General features: G+C 41.9%; 1 protein-coding gene and 1 long non-coding RNA gene across 16 annotated transcripts in view; both read left to right on the top strand.

The window, feature by feature from the left end:
* Positions 1-22415, top strand: part of TRIM2 (tripartite motif containing 2) — a 193769-nt gene that overhangs the window by 24221 nt on the left and 147133 nt on the right. For 9 of the 15 annotated variants that reach the window (XR_014244519.1, XM_082391519.1, XM_082391508.1 and 6 more), the window contains one exon: positions 21164-21348. The exons of 1 other annotated variant lie outside the window; for it this stretch is intronic. Coding sequence is in view for 13 of the 14 variants with exons in the window: in XM_082391508.1 (XP_082247634.1) it covers positions 21164-21348 (185 nt within the window). In the remaining variant the exon portion in view is untranslated. Of the gene's footprint in view, positions 1-8351; positions 12081-21163; positions 21349-22415 lie in introns of those variants that run through there. 5 more of the 15 variants (XM_082391520.1, XM_082391515.1, XM_082391517.1 and 2 more) reach the window with 4 other exon arrangements.
* On the top strand, positions 1130-5373 carry LOC309628462. Its single transcript, XR_014244542.1, has 2 exons — positions 1130-1283; positions 1979-5373. It is a non-coding gene; the product is annotated as an uncharacterized lncRNA (long non-coding RNA).

Here is a 22415-nt window from a genome sequence, read left to right on the forward strand (position 1 = left end):
TATGAACTAGAGAATGAAAACCTTCCTAGATTGCAGTGGAAAGTAAAGCACAAAGTCCTATTTCCATCTGCAGACACTGAGGAAGTTTGGGAGGAGGCAAGGAAAGGCGGGAATTAGAAATTATGTGGCATTACTTGGGGTCCCTAACTGTTGTATAAACAATCATCTGCAATTTGATTTCCACGGGGGGTGGGACTTGGCCTGTTTTCTTGCAGGTCTCTCCTGCCCACCCTCATTTTCCCCAGCCTTCTTCACTCACCATGCATTCTGTTTTCTCTCACCCCCTTTGTATAAAACTTAGGGGTGTTGGGACCCTCTGTGACGTTTCCTACAGCTGGGTGTCTCTGTACACAGCCCTGAGAAGTGAAGTACACACATTGCTAATTCTTGCACCTGTGGAAACAGCTTGCCTTTGTCTAGAAAACACAGGGCGATTGTACATCTAAGGAACGGATTTTCTTTTCTATTTCTTATCTTGGACACATGTAAATTGTAGGTATTGTTTTTCTTTTATGAGATTTTTGCTGTCCTTGGGTTGGTCTGTACCCTTGTTAAAGTTAGTCAGGCTTGAAGAAGACACTGAATTAGGGTATTATGGACCCACCAACTGGATTTCCCTTTGAGGCAAAATCCATGAAAGGAAGTGCCAGCCCTTTCATTAGGCTTGATCAGGGGTAGGCAAACTATAGCCTGTGGGCCAAATGCAGCCCACTGCCTGTTTTTGTGTAGCCTGTGAGTTAAGATTGGTTTTTACATTTTTAAGTGCGTGGGGAAAAAGTCAAAAGAAAAATAATTTTCTGTGCATATGAAATTTATATAAAATTTCACAATCAGTGTTTATAAATGGACTTTTATTGGTGCACAGCTACACTTCTTAACATATTGTCTATGGCTGCTTTCACTCTATGACAATAGGGTTGAGTAGTTCTAACAGGTAGTGTGTTAACAGGCCCACAAAGTCTAAAATGTTTACCAATAAAGCTTGCTGACCCCCAGGCTTGAGTAATTAAAACCACCACCATAGTTGATGTCTTTTGAGTCTTACTGTGTGCCAGGCACTGTGCTCAGTGTCTTTCAGGCATTAGCTTATTTTATCATCATAACAACCCTTTTATTGCCATTTTACAGAGGAGGAAAAGGAGGGTCAGAGAGGTTGTGTAATTTCCCCCAAATCACACTTCTGGTCAGCGTCAGGGCTGGATTTGCATGCACATCTTTCTGATTCCAGAGTCCGGAATATCATCCACCAGAGAACGCCGTCCCAGTCAGCTGGAGCGACACCTGTGAGTGTCCTCACTGGGTCTGAGGTGGAGGCCACAGATAAAAATTGTTTGAGATCAAATTTATTTTTATTTTTATTAGTTTAATTTATGTTTAATTGAGACTTTATGTTTGTCTCTCATGAGAGTGCACAAGTCCCTTAAGGATGGTGACTGAACGTGGACCCCCGCGCAGTGCCCAGCACATAGTAGAGGGAAATTAAAAGCTGGTTGAATGAAGGAAGTGGGTGGGGAGGAGGGAGAGGGCAGGAGAAGAGGGGAAGAAGAGAGACAGGAAGAGGAAAGACATTATCAAGGAAGAGTCGGGATGCCTCCGGCACTGGCCCTCAGGCCATGGATGGCTCCGCCTGGCACCAAGGTGGCTCACCTGGTACCAGATCTCACAGGACGCCCTGGGCTGGGCAGGCCTGACGTGACTGGTGTGCACACCCGTCTGCCGCGGCCTAACTACTCGCATTCTCCTGCCCCTGATCCCCTCGCCTCTGGTGGCACCCTGGCTTCCTGGCATGCAGCCCAGACACGTTGCCAACTGCTGAGGGAGAGAAGAGGGCTGGGCCCGTCGGTATTTAGAGCAAGTCCATTCAGAGGAGGACATGAAAGCGAGGCCTCCCATTCTTACATTTAGAGAGGATGACTTTCATCAAAGGGAAAAACTTTGGAAAGGTGCCAAAAGGAATCCTTTCTCTTATCTTTCCAAGAAGGCTGCTGACTCTAAAAGCGAGAAACTGGCTGATGAGGACTCATTTCCACTGGCTGCTGACCAGCAGAAAGTACCAGGGCTGTTTGTCACCAGAACGAGGGGCAGGGGAGCTGGAGCAGAGACCTCTTCCTTCCTGGGGCTGACCTGCGATGGGGAGTTAGTGTGAGAACTCACCCAGAACAACAAAGTAGCCCTGCAGCCTCTTCCTCAACTGTGTCAAAGCCAGTTGGGAGACAGCAGTGCTAAGTGGCCGAGGCCAAGGGAGGCCTGTCCTTCCAAGATGAGAAAAGTGGATAGATACATTGTTTCTGATTTTGCATGATTCTGCCCACTCTCATTTCTTGATTTATTTTAGTTGGAATAAGAAAAGAATTTAATGGGGAGTAGTATATTATTAGTCTATTCATTCATTCAAATAAATGTTTTTTGAATCCCTACATGAGCCAGCCTCTAGGAATACAACAGGGGCTCATTAGTCAGTCATTCCTAAAGGAACTCAAATCTAATAGAGGTGATACTGCTAGTACCACTGCTCTACTAATACATGAACTGACTGCTGCGTGTCAGGCTCTGGGGTAGGTTCTCTTCATAGACTAAACCATTTAATTTTCACAATAACCCAATGAACTAGGTTATTATCCCCATTATACGGAGGAGGAAATTGAGGCACAGAGAGGTTAACTTACTTGCTCAAAGTCATATTTGGCAGAGCCAGGACTCAAACCCAGCCTGGCCCTAGGCCCATACTCTCCACCACTGCCCTGGTCATAGTTACTTGAGACTCGCTGTGCATTGAGCAAGGTGCTAAGACACTTACACGCTATACCATTTAATCATCACGACAGCCTTATGAGGTGATAGTTCACAAATGAGCTTACAGAGGCAAGGAGCAGCCTGATTGCAGAGCCAATACAGATGTGTCTCTAGAGCCTGTGCCTTAATTACAGCTTTATGCTGACATTCGCAGTATGATTCTAATATACGTGACCAGTGTGGCGTGTGCCGCATTCGCTGCTTAGGAAAATAATCTCTCCTGATTACAAGTATGGGGGAGGCAGCTTCCTGCGGGTGATGCCAAGTTCCACCATCCTCAGATTATTCCCCCTGCCAAGGTGCCCAGCTTCCTCCTGTAGTACCACCCTTCGCGTTAGAGCACAGAGCTCTAGAAGTCCTCAGGAAACTCAGGCCTGTTAACGGGAGAAAGTCTCCCCTTGACTGCGTGGCACCTTGGTCCCGTTAGCTCAGATGCGGAACCCTGCCGGGAGAAAGGCAGGAGAGCCGCAGCCCTGGGGATCGGAAAGGGCCGCAGTTGGCGCAGCCACATTTCGCGAGGGGGCAGGCCTGGGCGATCCCTGGAACTCTGTCGCCGCAGTAGAAGGCCTGACTCCCCACCGCACACCCACCCCACCCCACCGGCACCGCTGCCATCGCCACCACTTGCATCAGTTATTTTATAGAGTCGTCCTGTCTCCCGGTGAGAAATAAGGTTAGGAAAGGAAACCTCCGGGGCGGGGACGCGGTGGGGGGGGGGGGGTAGGAGATTTAAAATACAAGCTGAGTCGCGGACGCCTTTATGCAGAGGGCCTCATGGGGAGGAGCCTGTTGCCATAGAAACCACCACGGGGTGGTGTGGCGACCGGTGAATGTTCTCCGGGCTCCGCCTGGCCTGGGAAGCCCGGGCTGTGGGAGACGGGCCCGTATCTGTGATTATTCCTTTAGAATAGAGTTCTAGAAGCGGAATTACGTGGTCAACAGACATGAACTTTTGTAAGGTTCTGTCTGAACTACATGTTGGTTAAAAAATAATCCCCTTTATGGAACAGAGAGGAAGGAACATGGGGAAGAGGAAGTCAGCGTCCAGTAAGGCATCATCAGCGGCGCACCCACATCACCCATCACCGGCTCCCGGCTCCCGGCTCCCGGCGCCTGCGGGTCGGGGCTCTGCCGGCCCCGCCCAGCTCAGGTCTGGGCTCGGCCTCTGCGGCCTCGGCCTTGGCAGGGCAGTCACCGAGGGAAATTTGCTACCTGGGATCCCTGACTCTAAATCTCAACCTGGTAGTCAGAGCCCCTGCAGTGATTAGTTAAACAAAGTAAACCGCTGAGGCAAGCAGGAACTCGGCACTGACTTGAATTTAATTGTCCAAATGAAAAGTGTAATCACGAAACTGATGAAGAGAAAAACCACACTGGTTCCTGATGTGCTCATCAGTGTGGACATCGGTGTAACTAGGGATCCAGAGTTAGGACTGGGAGGTTATCTTCCAGGTATACTCAGGACAGTCAGCTTAAAATTAGCCAGGCCAAAAGAAGGTAAAACAGAAGAGCACTTAGTTTGCTTGCTTTTACTTGTTATTTTTGTCATAGTCAGACCAAGACAAAGAATAAGGAAGAGGAAGCATGCTGCTGGGGTGTCTGATGTATGTCGAATGGCAGAGCCTTGTGTTTTGCTTGAGTCTTCTGTGCATAGGACATCTTGAAGCTGAGAAGGGCCTTCGGGGGGCTAATAAGAAGGAACTCAGACCAGGAGAGGCCAGCAGCACAGCTGTGGGTTCAAGCTGTCAATCAGACTCACAAGACACAAAGAGGCTTTAATTTAATAATAGGGTTAGTAAGCACTGGTAAAGGAGGCAAAGCAGGAGATACAGCACCTTCATCTCATCGGGAGGCCCAGAAGCTTCTCTGCCCCTCACCCACTTGGGGTGTGTGCCAGGGATGAGAGCCAAGGTGTGTAGCACTCACCTTGACACACACACGTCGTAGTCCCTTTTTCCCACCAACCTTTTATGCCATCCTAGTTATGCAGCCACCTCACAGCTCCACTAATGCACACCAGAAACAAGGCAGATATAACATTCTCCATTTATCTCAACTCTATTTTTGAGAGAACAGTGCTGTGGGAAAGCCAGGTCATTCTCAGGTGGGCCTGTGTCAGCCCAGGCCTCATGTTAGCCTTTTACCCACAGTAGGCATTATGGGTTGAATTACGTCCCTCAAAAAGATATGTTAAAGTCCCAAACCCCAGTACCTATGAATGTGACCTTTTTTGGAAATAGGGTCTTTGCAGATATAATCAAGATGAGGTCGCACTCTATATAAGGGTGGGCCGTAATCCAATATGACAGGCGTCCTTATAAGAAGAAAAAACAGAGATACAGGGACGGGAGCTCCATGTGAAGACATAGATATGTACAGGGAGAAGATAGCCGTGTAACAGCAAAAGTAGATTGGAGTGATGTGCCTGCAAGCCAAGGAGTGCCTGGGGACATCAGATACTGAGAGAGACAGGAAGGATCCTCACCTAGAGTCTTTGGAGGGAACTTAGCCCTGCTGATACCTTGAGTTTTATACTTCTAGCCTCCAGAAGTGTGATAAAATAAATTTCTGTTGTTATAAGTCATGCCAGTCTGTGGTATTTTGTTACAGCAGCCCTAGGAAACAAATACAGTAGGTAAAAATAGAAAATTCAATTGCCCTAAATAAATTTGAAATCCCCTGGCTTCAGTAAATGACATTCTAGGTTTTTTAAAATAATACATAGCCAAGATTGCCAAATCACAGATCCTGATTTTTATGAGATCTTAGGGAAAAGGTGAGTTTCTTAAAGACTGGAGGTGGGCAAATATACTTTTTATTTACAAAGATCAAACCCACAAATTGTAGGCTAAGGAACTCTATCAAATGTAATTTTATAGGGGAGTGTTAATGGGATGGTTTACAAGCACGTAGAAAAAGAAAGCATCCTAGGTTCCATATGAATAAATTATACCAGACCAATTTGGAATTCCTTTTTTGATAGAGTTATTAGAATTTTAATTATCTGTTCAATATGATTCAACATGACAAAAGTGCCAAGAAAGGTAAAATGAACTCAGAGGTCATAATAAAATGATACGGCCTAGATCAAGGAAAACGATGGGTCTCCCTCTCTTCTGTGCTGGGCAGACCCTGCCTGGATGATGTCATCAGTATTAAGCAGCACCCCCTAGAAATGCACAGGCATCTTGAGGGGATGCTAAGATACTGGGCAGGGAATCAGGGTGCTTGATCTGGGTCACCTTTACTGCAAACACTCCGCCTGTCTGAGAAGGCCTGTCCGGGAAGACCTGTCCTGACACCTGAGACCCAGTCAACTTGCCTGTGACTTGGAGGCAGAAAACTCTGTCCCCAGGAGTGATTGTGAGAGGTTCTGCTCATGTCTTATTTATTTTTGTGTCATCAGTGCCTAGTATACCACCTGGCACATAATTATTTGTGAAATATATAGCATTAAATGGTAATCCCCACCCCTACCGCCAGATTGCATGGTAATCCCAAGACCAGTTCTGGTGTGAGTTCCTGGGCTGTAACTGGGTGAGCTGGTTCTATTTTTATCCGCAGAACCCCACTAGGTTAAGGCCAACTTGGACCATCTCTCTTCTTAAGGACATTTTTAAAGGGAAGATCCGTTCTGCTTCATCACCATTATTTTCAAACAGTCCTGTTTGGTCCAGGACCTCCCCATGGCCACTAAAGAATGGCCCCTAACCCGCAATGTTGGGGGAGGGTCTCTGCAACCTCTACCAATAGAGAGGAAGGAGCCTCTTGGGGTCCAAGCCAAACCACTCACTCAAACTGGTTGCAAAGAGTCTGGACTGGCTGGAAGAGCCTGGTTCTGAGGGGTCCCACGTGGGGTGCTGACCTGTGAAATCCATCCTAACAATATCTATTCTCCACTCACTCAAGCCTGAACTGAAGGCAGGAAATAATTTTTCCTTACCATCTTCTTTCAGAAGACCATTTGGCAACAATTTTCATAAAAGCTTTTGCAAGCAAAGATTAAAAAAAAAAGAAAAAAACTAAACTAAATGATGATTGCATTGGGCAGACTTTACAGGCTCCTGATTTCAGGCTGCCTCCTCCTAGTTGACTGTATTTCTCTCTCACTGAAACACATCACTTCTCTAATCAGCTGGCTTTGTTCCACTGCGGAATTGCCTGATAACTGTCTCAGCTTTTGCCCATCCTTGAGGGGCATTGTGCACACTGAAAGCGGAACTATGCCAGTCACAAAGCCTGAACTCTAATTCACCTCTACTGCTTAATGGCTACTCCACTCTGGGCTGGTCCTGTAAACTTTCTGAACTTCAGTTTCCACTAAAATAATAATAAGTCTGCTCTTGTTACCAAGTCCAAGTTTGTTTGCTGGCCACATGACAGGCCAGTAAATCGAGACGAGTTGTTGAGGCAAGGAATAGTGACTTTGTTTGGAAAGACAGCAGACCAAGAAGATGGTGGACTAGTGTGCCAAAGAACCATCTTCCCCGAGTTAGAATTCAGGCTTCTTTTATACTAAAAGGGGACGGGGTGTGCTTGGTTGCAGCAAACCTCTTGATGCCAGAATCCTTTGTTCTTGCAGCTGTCCACGGAGGTCCAGTCACAATGTTCCTAGAAACCTCCAACAAGATATTATGCTCTGTTCTGCAACTTTTTATCTCTGTATGAATGGAAAAGTGTTATACCTTTAGAGTTCAGAGCCTTGAGAATGGGCTATCCGGCATACTTCAGACAATAGGCAACATTCTTAACTTGTAGCAAAAGCAATAGAATACAAAGGTTAAAGTAAAAGAAAAAAGAGCTAATGTGGAGTCAGATTTGTTCTTCCCTGTTACACTCGGTCTCTGGGTTTGCTTTGCTTTATATTATGAAGGTGCTTTCTAAATTCTAAACCAGCAATCAGATATGAAGAATTGCCTTTCCCTAATGGTCTCTGATCCAACTATTTTCTAATTCTGAGATGAGCGTTTACCTTTACATCATGTTATGTCACTCAGCCATTTGTATCAATAGAAGGACTTCCATCATTCTGCATCTACTTATTGGGCACCTATTATGTGACAGGCATAGGGGCTGGGGAATTAGAGGTAAAAGATGGAGCTGTCAGTAATTTTCAGTAAAGAATGTTATGGAGCACATGGGGTTGAGACCCAATCCAGACGGGGGTGGGAGGGTCTGGGATTGGAGGAGTCGCAGAGAATCCTCCCTAGAGTGCGGGTGTCTTTGCTGAGTTCTGGAGGATTTGAAGGAGTTAACCAGGTGAAGGAGTCAGGAGAGGATAAGCATTCCTCTCAGACCAAGTGGCGTGTGAACCTAGAGAATAGTGTTTCTCAAAGGGGGTGCTATCAGCAATTTGAGGGGACAAAGGTACTCGTATGAGACCCTCCCATGCATTGGAGGATGGCAGGCATGCATCCCTGCCCTCAGACACGAAACGTCACGGTACCTCCCCACCCCCCCACCCCCAAACACACAATCAGTATGACAGTCAAAAATGCTTCTTCCCATTTACAAATGCATACCTCACCACTCCATCAGGGAGACTGGTGCCGTTCCCTGGTTGAGAACCACTGCTAAAAAATGAACAGTCACATGACTTAGGAGCAAGAGTATGATTGGGGAAGAAAAAAATGACGAAAGCAGAGGCCAGATCATAAGTGGCCTTATATGCCATCCTAAGGAGTTTACTTTCTAGGGGAAATGTCCTTGATTAGGGATAGATAGATGGTATATTAAAGGGCTTTGGATTGAACCTGGCACATAATACATGGTCAATAAATTTCAGATCGCTATATCTCTCAGGATCCTGCCAAACCCACTTCAGTTAGCACCTGTCCTGTTCTTATGCATATGCACTGTCTGTACACTTCCCGAGTGTACATCGCAGTCAAACTGGCTGATGACGGTTAGCTCTCTACCGTCCATTCAACTGAAGGGAAACACTGGGGAGGGGAAAGACAGCTCCAAGAAGTCAGTAAGGTGTGCAGCAGACTCAATCCCAAGGATCTTGGGCTCTTCTCTGCTCTTATGGCCCCGCACTGTGGCTGCATAAGGTCTCAATACAAGCAGACTACAACTCAGAAAGCAACTGAGCCGTTCTATACCAACAGCCACGGCCACCAGTCAAGGTACCTACCATTCGCAGTTGCAATTGCCTGATTACTAATCCATCTCCCACACTAGACTCTGACCTTCCTGAGGGCTGAGAAACCAGTCTATTCTTCTCTGTATCCTCAGTGCCTACTCAGTGCCTGGTGCATGCTGGACGTTCAGTAAGTGTTCATTGGAATGAATGACTGAGAGAGTAAGTTAACCTTCTCTGACTACAAGCCCAGCAACAAGACCAAGGATCTCTCCCACTTCTCTACCATCTTGTGAGAACAGAGACTCAGTCCAGTTGCACGCCCCAGAGTTTGGGTTGAGTGGAAGAAGAGAAGAAGAGAGGTCAGGGGAGAGGAACGTCATAGGGGAGGACCTGCTTTTGAAGAATTTGGCTACTGGATTCATCGTGGTCAGTAAATTTCATCAGAAACACACATGAGAAGAAGAGGGGACTCCCGTCTTAGCAAGTCAGGTACCATTGTGATGGCCTGTCTTAGGAAGAGGACATTGTAACATGCAGTGGGGTTTGCCTGCCTGTAGTTTCCAAAGTTGGTTCTAATTAAATTGTAAATTTCTGGAACAGAACACATGTCCACGCAAACACAATAGTGGCATTATTAATAATATCCAAAAAGTGGAAACAACCCAAATGTCCATCAGCTGACAGATGGATAAACTAAATGTGCTATATCCGTACAATGGAATATTTCTCAATCATATAAAGGAATGAAGTACTGACACATGCTACAATGTGGATGAAGCTTGAAAATGTTATACTAAGTGGAATAAGCCAGATGCCTAGGACCACATATTATATGATCCCATTCACGTTACAGGCCAGAATAGGGAAATCTATAGAGATAGAAAGTAGATTAGTGGTTGTTTAGGACTGTGGGGTATGGGAAGGTAGGGAGTGATAGCTAAAGTGTACAGCTTTTTTTTTTTTTTTGAAGTATAGTTGATTAACAATGTTGTGTTAATTTCTGGTGTACAGCAAAGTGATTCAATTATATTCTTTTCCAGTTTTTTCCCATTATATTTATTACAAGATAATGAATATAGTTCCTGTACTATACAGTAGGACCTTGTTGTTTACCTATTTTATATATGGTAGTTTATATCTGCTAATCTCAAACTCCTAATTTATCCCTCCCCCTGCCTTTTCCCTTTGATAACCATAAGTTTGTTTTCTATGTTTGTGAGTCTCTTTCTGTTTTGTAAATAAGTTCATTTGTATCATTTTTTTAGATTCCACATATGTGATACCATATAATATTTGTCTTTCTCACTTCACTTAATATGATAATCTCTAGGTCCATCCATGTTGCTGCAAATGGCATTATTTCATTCTTTTTTTATGGCTGAGTAATATTCCATTATATATATATGTACCACATCTTCTTTATCCATTCCTCTGTCGATGGACATTTAGGTTGCTTCCGTGTCTTGGCTATTGTGAATAGTGCTGAAATGAACATTGGGGTGCATGTATCTTTTCGAATTAGAGTTTTCTCCAGATATATGCCCAGGAGAGGGATTGCTGGATCATATGGTAGCTCTATTTTTAGTTTTTTAAGGCACCTCCATACTGTTCTCCATAGTGGCTTACACCAATTTACATTCCCACCAGCAGTGTTCCTTTTTCTCTGCTCCCTCTCCAGCATTTATCATTTGTGACTTTTTAATGATGGAAATTGTACACTTTAAGTGGATGAATTGTACAGCATGTGACTTATATCTTAATAAAGCTGTTAAAAACAAAACAAAACTTCTAAAGCAGGGTGTTAACCTGGGCTTTTGAGAACTATGTACCACCCAGAATAGCATGCCAGAATTGGCACGTCTGCATTTTCCTGAGTCTGTCAAGTTGACTGAATTCTCTGTGACCCCCCTCCCCTCTGCAGAGCTGAGTGCCCCTTCACAGGGCTCACTGCAATGCCTGACTACATGGAAAGAATGTGATGAATATTAATGTCATCAAATATGCAAATTCAGTCTTAATTATTTAAAGAAAATGATTAGTGTCTACTTTTAAGCTAGTAACTAACCAAGGAATAGAATGCAATAGGTTTCCCTACCTCCATTGCTGTAGAAAAGGGAATGATTATGACTTCCATTCTGATATGTAAGATTTTTTAATTCTAAAGTATGATTTGTAATATTCTTTCTGGTCATTTTTATGTTATTCAAAGCTTTTCAAAATCAGTTGAATGACTTTATAGGGGTTATGTCAATATGTCAAGTTTGACAAGGTTCTCAACCTTTAAACTGAAAACTTTTGCGTCATCAGAAAAACAAAAGGTTCTGTTCACCCCCTGAATGAAGTAAATGTTAATTTATATGATTTTTCTGTAAATGACTAGAACCACAAAAAGCAGGGAAATGTCATTTGCATTATCTGACTTGGAGGAACTGTATTTTATAGACCCTTTTCTGGGTAAATATCAAGAAGGGAAAAGGTAGTAGAGGCTTGTTGAACTGGGCTGTTGTGCATTTTTAAAAATTTGCATTGGTGTTTCAAGCTACTTAAAAAGTCTAAGGAAATAGCTCTTTTTTTTTTTTTTTTCTTACTAAAGAAAGTGAGTGTGCGCTCTCACACTCACCCAAAACACTCCTCTAAATTTGAAATTTTCGAACTGAGGTCCCATGTGCCTAGTTTTCTTTCTGGGATCTGGGATCCCACTGCATCCCCTTTTGCTTACTTAACAGCACACCTTCTTTACGACTTGTAACCCGGCGCCTGTCCCGGCTGCGTGGCACGAGAGATGTGCACGGACAGCCCTCCCCCTGGTAACCGTGCAACCACATTCTGGTGATGGACCCCAGCGGCCCAGCACCAGAACGTGGAAACAGCTGACTGCTGACTCAGAGGGGAAAGCAAGCCACCCACGAATCTCATTGCAGCTAGCTGCTGCATCCCTATCCCATAATCCCTTGCTTGGTCTGCTGCAGTCTTTTCAACAGACGCTGAGTGAGAAAAAGATGTCCTGTAAGATAAAGATTGATTGGTTTGAATACCGAAAGGGGTCTCCCACTTGTTAATGACCCAGAAACATTGCTGCCGACTTTCCTGAGCCTTCTCTTATTTCCTCCATTTTTCTCTTCCTCTCTTCTGTTCATGAGCTGGCACATCACTCCATAGAGCAGAAGATATGCTGGGCTTCTGATGATGGCTGCACTGCATGGTAGGGAATTTTAACCAGTCTCTTTGCATGGTGTTTCCAAACTTGAGATGTTAGCAGAAATGTGCACTGATCTTGTGGATTGTCGCGGGGCTGCAGCGCCAGGCCGGGGAAGATTGAATTCTTTGCCTCGTTCGTTAATTAGTCTGTCTGCAGAAATGGGTAGGTCCTAAATGTTCGGATTGCTTAGTCTTATGCCAGGTGAATAACTAATTTCTTCTGCTGTCTCTGTTCTGGCTCCCCGAGACCCCCACCCCTTCTCTCTCATGGTGATGCTGTATGCTCTGTAACTATAAGATAGAGGGAGACCCACTCTGCTTAAACAAAAGCGTCAAATTAACAAGAATAGGGAGAAAGTCATGCAGGATTTTTCTTATCACGTTTCTAATGTGATCTGACTAGACCTTTATTTTTACTAGTCTTTATTTTAATGTGTATGTCGGCCTATTTTAAATATAAGATTTGTTTTCCCCGTGCATCTCTCTGCTGGGTACAAAGATGGGGATGAAGTGTTTAATTTGCAGGATTCCTTCCTTGGTACCCCAGGGTGGAGGATACTGTGCGATTCGACCCTCCCCCCACTGTGTCCTCTGTTAGAGAACCCCGGGGTTGAGTGCCACAGTTCCCAGTTACCATTGGAAACCCATTCATTCATAATGCATGCCTCGACCCTCTGAATTCTGAATGCCGTTGATAATTGGAAAATATGCAGGAGATCATTTGGGGTCTTTTCTGACATTTTTTTCCCTGCCTTTGAAATAGGCTTAAATCTGGGTGGAGTTCAATGGTAGCATTACACAGAAGGGAGAAAAAAAAGAAAAAAAAAACCTAGGTTGGACCTTAGGTTTGCTTCCTGAAACAGTGGGTCTCATTTTGTATCATCTTTGCAGAAACAATGATGCCCCACCCTGTCATTATTCCTTATTTGGTGGGGGAGGGGGGCGGGATAGGAGAGCAAGTAGGAAGACTATTTATTTTAAACTAAAAATTAGATGTTAATTAGTAGATTTCTGAACATCAAGGTAAAATGATATTTCTGTCTTAAACGATGGTTTCAGTGTCACAGCTTTAAGGAACAGATCTCAATTCAGAATGAGGCATTTTAAAAATTATTAGTTCGGTTCTTTGGCTTAGATCATTTTACAGTAGTTTTATTCCTTGTGAATAAATTGTTAGAGGTTTTTTGTTCTTGGTTTTTATTTTAATTAGAATATGTAAGGAGAGCCATTTGTTTGCCCAGTTGCTTGAATCAATCTCTTAAGTATTAGGATTCACTCCTGCCTACTGTGAACCTATTTTCTAGTGTCTTTAAGTATTTTCGGGCAGATGCTATAGCAGCATCTTTCCCAAGCCACTGTAGTGTTAAATAATGCACGCCCCTCCCAAGCAAGCACACAGTGAGAAGTTTCCTGTGTGCTGTGGTACAAGAAAGCAGCTTTCTGTTGCAGAGATGAGAATAGTGGCCTTTCCTAAACCTCTAAGTATTTCTTTCCAATTTTCTCCTAGAAAGACACGAGGGATTGGCATCGGAAAGGTTAAAACACGGCTGAAGTAAAAATGTTCTCTGATAGAATGTGCTGTTTCAAGAAATAGGAATGTAGCGTATATATAACCCACACATTTTTAAAATGGAGAATAAAATATATACATATTTTCACCATAGTTAATATTATAATCCTGAGATGACTTAATTTTTTTATTTATATGATAACAAAAGCTGAGTGGTTTTTGTTGCTTGTGAAATAAAGTAAAAATTATTCATTCTTTGTCTTACTCAGAAATAAAAATGTCCTTCACTTGGATACCATTAGACATTAATTTCTCCAAACTCATGACTTTCTTTTATCTATCCTTATTAAGTAGGAAAAAAATCCTAAATATGTGGCAATTTTTAAGAATTTAACTAAGCTTAATTTTTGACTCCCGTGTGCCTTTTTTCATTATCTCTCAGATAAAACTAAGACTTTAACCAAACATTTGTGTGTATTATTGAGATGTATAGAAGAGAAGTACTTTCAAACTTTAAAAAAATTGCTACCACATTATTTACAATCAGTTTTTTTTCTTTTAAAAAAAAGTGACTGAATTACTTCTAATTGTGGCAAAATTCTCATTTGCACACACCTGTAATTGCTTTTTTAAAAAAAATCTCTGATGCCATCTGTACCCCTTTATTACTTATGTAAGAATTTTAGTGTAGATTTTATAGAATATGCTCTATAATGAGCTTGGCTATTAGGGTTCTTTGAATATTATTATTATGCAGATTGTTTGAATTTAACTGATCAGGTTTCCTTCTAGAATTTGAAGATTTAGATTAGACCAAATACTGAAGAAAAAGAAGCCCAGTATAATTATTCAAATAGCATCATTGGAGGAGACATTAATTCCTGCTTTTTGCATGCTAGTCTGTCTACCTTTTCCTACTTTGCCCTCTTCTGCCTTCATATTCTCAATAGCTTCCACTTAACAGTACTCTGTTAAGTGCTTTTTATTATTATTCTTGAAAACTTAATAGTTTAAGTAAACATTTATTTTAATAAACAACAGATTTAAATAATATGCTTCCATCCACCCGGGCAAAGAGGGGGTTGCTGTTTTGTAGGACTGTTGTCTTTTGAAGTTCTGATGTAGAATGTATTTCTCTTCCCCCTTCTTACCAGCCTCACCCAACTCCCAGAGCTTAGGGCCCTGGCTGCCCTCTGCCTTTCCCAGAATATTCAGCCTCTTTGTGTAGTCCCCAAGGAAAGCAAGGGAAGAGACCTGGCAAGGTGATGAATGTGGGGAGAGGAGACCCCACTCACCCTGACTGTCCCAGGGCACTGTAAAGTGAAGGTCAGTTAGCCTGACCACTTAACACTTCATCACACAGGGCCAGCCTTCTGGAACTTAGAAAACCCAAAGTAAATCTTTTTTTTTTTTAATTTTATTTTTATCTTGGGCTACGCTGGGTCTTCATTGCTGGGCGTGGCTTTCTCTAGTTGCAGAGAGCGGGGGCTACTCTTCGTTGCAGTGCGCGGGCTTCTCCTTGTGGTGGCTTCTCTTGTTGTGGAGCACGGGCTGTGGGCGCACGGGCTTCAGTAGTTGTCGCTCACGGGCTCTAGAGCGCAGGCTCAGTAGTTGTGGCGCACGGGCTTAGTTGCTCCCCGGCATGTGGGATCTTCCCGGACCAGGGCTCGAACCCGTGTCCCCTGCATTGGCAGGCGGATTCTTAACCACTGTGCCACCAGGGAAGCCCTGAAAACCCGAAGCAAATCTTAAGAACTGACTACAAAAGGTGAGGACTTTTATGAAGAAGGTAATGACAAACAGTTATCTCTACTAAGGAAAGAGGTAGGGGAAACAGGCATAAATATTATAAAGACAAGTTGGGGGCATGGCTTAAAAATCAACTTCCATATGGTAAATCCCAGCAATCTAGGGAAGCTGTCATACATCTGACCCTGGAGAGAAGGAGAGCCCTTGGAGAGCTTGGGCACATCATTTCCTGGAGACAGGAGTTAAAGTGGACGGCCTCCTCAGGTCCCCCTCCTCACCCCCACACACACTCACACGCCTACTGTCAAGAAAGATATTCTATCTGGCTTTTCTAATTTACAAAATGGCCATTTGGGATAGAGGCTTGATTTAACTGGAAATAGGTCACCCTGTTTTAATTTCACTGAAGATTGTCCTCTTTTCTTTCCTCTGGTTGAGTCCTCAGTAACAATGCAAATTCCACTGAAGGTGAATAATATTATGCTCATAAAGTTGAAAAATTCAAAATACTTTGTTTTTAAAATTGTGTTTTAATCTGTGCCTTGAGCTCTAGGTATGACCCGCTCTGGCAGGGAAAAGGTAGCATACTGGGAGTTATAGATAATCCTAGTGGTTGAAGATCTACTTTCTATAAATGTAAAAGAAGATTTTTAACTTCTTGGGAAGCTGATTTTAGCATGACCGCACCACTGTCGTTGACCCAACCACAATAAAAAAGGTAAATATATTAATAAATAAATTCAGCTAAGTGGCAACAAAGAGAAGCCATAATCCAGGAATGCCATAAAATTAAACAATAGAGATGGAATCTAGTGCCTTTAAGGTGATTTATAATCAAATATGCTGCTTCTTGCCCGCAAATCACATGTTAAAATTTGATTTTCCTAAAGATTCTTGACCTGTTTCCCAACCATGTTTCCTAGCCCAGCCAGACGAGCTTTCACCAACTCCCTCCCCTTCTCCAGAAGATGCTTTCAGTCTGTCTTTTCTCTTCCATCCTCTTTTCCTCCTCTTCCTCACTCTAGTGTCAGAAATAAAGGGTTTGGAAAGTTTTCTGATCTCAGTGGTATAATTTGGAATGGGAAATACAGTTTCAACTTTGGAATTGTGGACGCGGGCATTTTTCTTTCATTTCATCTCCTCCTATCAAATTCTTCTTTTCCATTTGGTTGTAATTTCCACCAAGTTGTAGGTTTGAGAAAGTGAGCCGGGCAAAATACCAGAGATGACGTGAGGAAAAAAATGCTGGGACAGGGTTTTTCTATGCCCAAGGATTTTGTTTTGTGATGGTTGCATTGTTTTTACCCACACAAGCTGTGTTTAGTTGGCAAATCCCCACTAATGAAGAACTTATGTGTCAACCTCCTTAGATTTTTTTATTTCCATGCATATGTGCCTTCAATAGTTCTCAATTTCTTTTCCTGCATTTGTGAGTGTGTTGAAATACGTCACTAAATATTTACCCTCTGGATCATGGCTTATGTTGCTAAGCATTAGACTATCACTTAGGAAGGCAGGTAATGTCTGACGTCAAGTGAAAATGTTCACATGTGATCAGCAAGTGCTACTCTTTTCTGCTACTGGGACTGGGTCTGTTCCCATGTTATACCTCATTTGTTCAGTCCATTTGAAAAAAAAAATGTCTACTATGTCTACTACTACCAGGCATAGTTCTAGGTGCTGGAACTTCTGCAGAGCAGTCAGATAAAAATCCCTGCCCTCATGAATTTTACATCCTAGTGGGCGGGGTGGGGGAGACAATATGCAAAATAAATACGTTGCATACTGCATTGGAGAGAGACCAGTGCTATGGAGAAAAACAGAGCAGTGATGGGGGTGGTAGCAAGTGCTAGGAGATAGGGGCAAGTTTCAGTTTGAAACAGAATGGTCAGAGTGAGAAGGTGATGTTAAGCAAAGAGCTGGAGAGGGGAGTGAACCCCTCTGTAAGCAGTATTGTTGGTTTTCTGCCGACAAGGAACCTCAGCTGGTCTCCCCACACAAGAGCTCTCATAGCTGGTTCATGTCAATATTACACTAATGTTGGCTATTTGTGTAGTTTTAAAATGGCTCTTCCTGCCTTCGCTTCTGTATCATTTCCTTTCTATTGGCCTTTTGTCAATGTGTCTGGTACTAGTTCCTGCATCCAAAAGCATTTTGGCTCCTTCAGAGACAAAGTCCAGCCAGGTGTGTTTTCATGTGTTTCTCTCTAGAAATTAGTTTTGCGGATCTCCAGCAGAAGAGCAGTTCTATATTCTGATCTCTATTATCATACATTTATTTCTGCTGGTTATGTGAGTAAGAAGGATCTTTGACAGTTCAGAAACCAAGATGGGGAAAGGAGAACAGCCGAGAGTCTAGATAAGTATTTACAGCTTTGCTAATCAAAGGAGACCAGAAACTGTGGTGTGCCCAAACACTTTGATGAAAGGCTGTCAGATATTTCGTGTACATTCCTTGCGGCATATTCCGTTGGATAGAAGGCTTCCCACAGTGCTTCTGAGCATGCCCCGTGCCTCCATTTTCCCTTCAGGAGTAGTCACATTCCTTTCTACTGTGGGTGTCCAGTTATATTCAGGGAACCATCCTTATCCTGGCAAAGTCTTGGTTTGGGTCTCTTTGAGGGGTGGAAACCTTTTGTGTTGATTCTGGGAGTCCTAAAATCCAGATGTCTTCAACAGGTCACTTGTGACAGGTTGTAATATTGTCATAATTTTAAATTACTGCTAATGAGTAAACTTAATTTACCATATAAATTAACAATACTGACAAAGACTTAACTCTCACCCACTACAATAATTATCATGAAATTAGAGTGAAAATTAGAATGAAATGTCTTTTATTTCCACTTTGGGGAATAAAAATGTCAGCTCAGGAAATTTCATTTAGTCAACATATATCATTTGATTAAAACAAATGTTTTTTCCTTGCCAAAAATCCAAAATTTAAGGTTAAAAAAAAAGAGTAAAATCCAATGTGATGTTTTCTCCCTGCTTGTTTTAGTACTCCACGTGACTGATTATTTTGAAGGGTAAAATGAACATTTTCAAAAGCTATTCAAAATAAAATTCTTTTTAACTGATTTTAACTGAAAAGTTTAATATGATTTTTTTTTTTTAAATATGGAATACTTCACAAATTGATGTGTCATCCTTGCTCAGGGACCAAACCAATCTTCTGTATCATTCCAATATTAGTGCTGTGGAAGTGAGCACTCTACAATTTTTATGTCACACACACACACACACACACACACACACACACACACACACACATGCCAGGAAAGTGTTAAACTTGCTTAAGATTCGGTAACCTCAACTTATCAGATAAGACAGAAATCTTGAAATCCGAGCTTTCTGATTCACTGATTTTACTGGATGACCTTGGGCAAGTCATTTAAACCCTCCGCTTTGGTTTCCTTATCTTAAAACCAGACAAATCCATTCCTTCCCTATGCTGATGTCTTAGGGATGCAGTTAAAGAAAAGCAGACAATGTGCCAACATTTTGAGCTCCTGAGAGAAGAGCTGCATTTAATCCAATCAATGGGTATCATTCTCTACTCTGGTTCTTTAGGAAGACAGTCTATGAAAGTCTAGCAGATAATGCTGGCTAATAAGGTATGTCACACCTACGCTGTTTAACTAATGCATCGAGTTCCAATTGAACATGACACTCTTGTACAGCAGGTGCTTTTACAAGCTTGATCTGTTTATTAATCATGTTCTTTAGAGAACTTACCTAGAAGGCACAGAGTTGGAAAATGGGTGTGTCATGTTTGTAACTATACTCCAATATGTGTAAATAGCAGAATTTTCTGGAGAAAAGTTGACATGCTTTTTTAGAAGTTGGTGATTTGGTAGGAGAGAAAGAAGACTATCATTTTTATTTGGAAAAGAGTGTTTCCTTTAGAAAATGTGGAATTGTTGATTCTGTAAACACAGGTCCCAGGCCAAGTTAAAGTATTATATGTAAACCAAGCTTCCATTGCACAGCTTTCTGAAAACCCAAGGTCAAGGGTTGTGGTTGTTTAAAGGGTGAAAAGGTCATAGGTTTTGCATTCTGGCAAACTTCCTAACTGAGCCTCAGTTTTTAAAAATCTATAGAATGGGAATAATACTATTTCCTGCCTAGGGTCATATTGAACCTTAACTACTTTTTTTTTGGAAAGAGCATTTCCATTGGAAATTAACAGGCTGTGGACACCTTACCAAATATTTAGAAAATTAGGTAGTGAGTTTTAGCTCAGCTTTGGAACACCCCTCTGGGATACAAGCCAGAAATTCTTTAAGGTGATAAATGGAGCTATGTTTTATGTTGTAATTTTTCCCTCCCTTATTCTTTCACAAGCCCTCTGCTTTCTCTGTTACCCTCTTCCGATTCTCATTTTCTGGCCTGACCTTTCACATTTTGAAACCTCCTCTGAATTAATTCACTCACCAGGCCCTCAGTTGCCCACATGCAAATACCAACAGACATTTCTTAAAATAATAGAGACTACCTCTAGCTTTTGTCCCCATTCCATGGCAAACACATTTTAGTTCTGAAGAAAATACTCTGAACCCCATACAAAGTTTTTAATGAAAAATTGTAATTATTTCATTCCTGGATATTAATAGTATGTAGGGAAGGAAACACTTTTCTTCTATACACTTAAGTTCTGTAACTGAAGCCTGTGAATTAAACTGGCAAAGACAGATATCAGGAGAAAAAGGTATACACATTTTATTGATATTTCATTTTTCTAAAATAAAATATATATTTTATTAAACTTCATTGATTTACTATTTTAAATTTTACATGCATAGGGACTTCACAGAAAAGAAGAGGCCATTAGACCTCAGTTTATGGAGAATCGACTAGACAAAGGAAAAGGGAGTTTGGACTCCAAGGGGCAGTAAATTGTGGGAAGGGGACCAGGATATGTATGGTAGATAAGGGTCGTTTAGTAAGGTTTGTTATGCAGACTCCTCTCCGGTGATTAAGAGTCTTCTTCTCTTCCTGGTATGAGAGAGTGGGCACCTTTACAAATGGGAAATATGTGCTCTGCTTTTAGGCAGATGGCAGAGGGAGAGGGCTCTTCCTCATCTGCTGCTTCTCAATCGCCTTCAGCTCAAAATAATCCTTATATCAAAGTGGCTTATTTGGGGGTGGCATATTTTGACCCCCTTCAAGTATAATAGTTGGGAAAACACATTCTATCCTAATAAGACTATTCTATTTAATATAGACTATAATAAGACTATATATATATATTCAGTTATAGTCATGGCTGAAGGCATGAACAGGCAGGGCTATGTAAGTATTTATCCCTTCAGCTGCCCCCACTTTGAAACCCAGCAAGCTACCTCTTCTTTGTTTCTTGCAGTAATTTAATTTTTAATACAATTTTTAAAGGTTACTTTCCATTTAGTTATTTCAAAATTTTGGCTCTATTCCCCGTGTTGTACAACACATCCTTGAGCCTGTCTCAACCCCAATAGTTTGTACCTCCCCCTCCTCCACCTCTATATCACCCTTCTGCCCCCACTGGTAACCACTAGTTTGTTCTCTATATCTGTGAGTCTCCCAGCAAGCTACCTCTTTGTACAACATACCTTCTTCTAATTTGTTTTCTTTGCATGCTGAACCTGTGATTACTTTATCGATCTACAAATAGGCCCCTCACTGTACACCCTCTATAGCGATGAGGGTTGGTTATGGTCATGTCAAGGTCACAACACGGAATTCTACCCGTATTCATAACACAATGCCTCTAGCGAATAAACCAATGATTGATTTGCATTTGCAGATTATTATATGTTTTTCCGTTTTGGTTTTTCTGTCTGACAGCAGCAGCGTGCAGGGTCAAAGACAGCCGGCCCCCCATGTCAGTGGTCTAGGATGGCAAGTGAAGCCACCAACATCCCAAGTCCTGTGGTGCGCCAGATTGACAAGCAGTTTCTGATTTGCAGTATATGCCTGGAAAGGTACAAGAATCCCAAGGTTCTCCCCTGTCTGCACACTTTCTGCGAGAGGTAAGCCTCCTCTGTGCTCAGAGAAGGGGGTTTCACAGACTGACCTCCTACAACCTGCCAAAGGGTTCTTTCCAGAATTCTACAGTTACCTATGGGAGACAATAAATCTTTTGTGCTTCTGATAGACATCTAGAAACGCAATCATGAGTTGCCAAGAATGTACTTTATTTCAAAGAAGAACTATTATAAGCGGGAGAAAGCAATCCAATAGCTACTGATTTATTTCCACAGGAGATGGAGCATTAAATATTTTAAGATTCAAAATTTTAAAAAATTTTCCCATTGTTTTTTGTGAAACAGTTTTTGCCAACCATAGATCCCTCATGGTGGATCTTTGGTGAGGGCCAGTTAAAAAGCTATCATTTTCAGGACTTCCCTGGCTATCCATTGGTTAAGACTTCATCTTCCAATGCAGGGGGTGCCGGTTCGATCCCTGGTTGGGGAGCTAAGATCCCACATGCCTCGTGGCCAAAAAACCAAACATAAAACAGAAGCAGTATTGTAAAAAATTCAGTAAAGACTTTAAAAAATGGTCCACATCAAAAAAATCTTTAAAAAAAAAAATCTATCATTTTCTCCCATATAACAAATCAGGTAAAATACCTACATATATGAGGAGTTAGTTGAAAGGAGGGAGCTTTCTTCCACAGGTATTTCAGAAGACACATACTAATGGCATATTTGAACATTATGGTGTTTCAGATAAAGAAAAAAAGCTATATATATATTAAATAATTATAAATCACCTGAATATACAATTTGCTACATATGAAAACACACTTCTTTTTTTTTTGTAAACTAAAATTATTTATTATTATTATTTTTATTTATTTATTTATTTTTGAAAACACACTTCTTTTTAAAAAATTTCTTGAATAGTTTTTTACATTGAATTAATCAGTTTTCAAAACATATTTTTACCCTCTCATTCAACTTACCCCATCAGCAATTAAGCATAAAAAAATGTTCTTGGTAATTAGTTTATCTGTGGTCCAATTTTAGTATTTCCCTAGTAAGTGTACATATTTTTCTTAAAGACAAATGTGTTAATTATGTTTTATAGCAGT

This window comes from Balaenoptera borealis (assembly GCF_965194805.1).
Source record: "Balaenoptera borealis genome assembly, chromosome: 4".
NCBI classification, from domain to species: domain Eukaryota; kingdom Metazoa; phylum Chordata; class Mammalia; order Artiodactyla; family Balaenopteridae; genus Balaenoptera; species Balaenoptera borealis.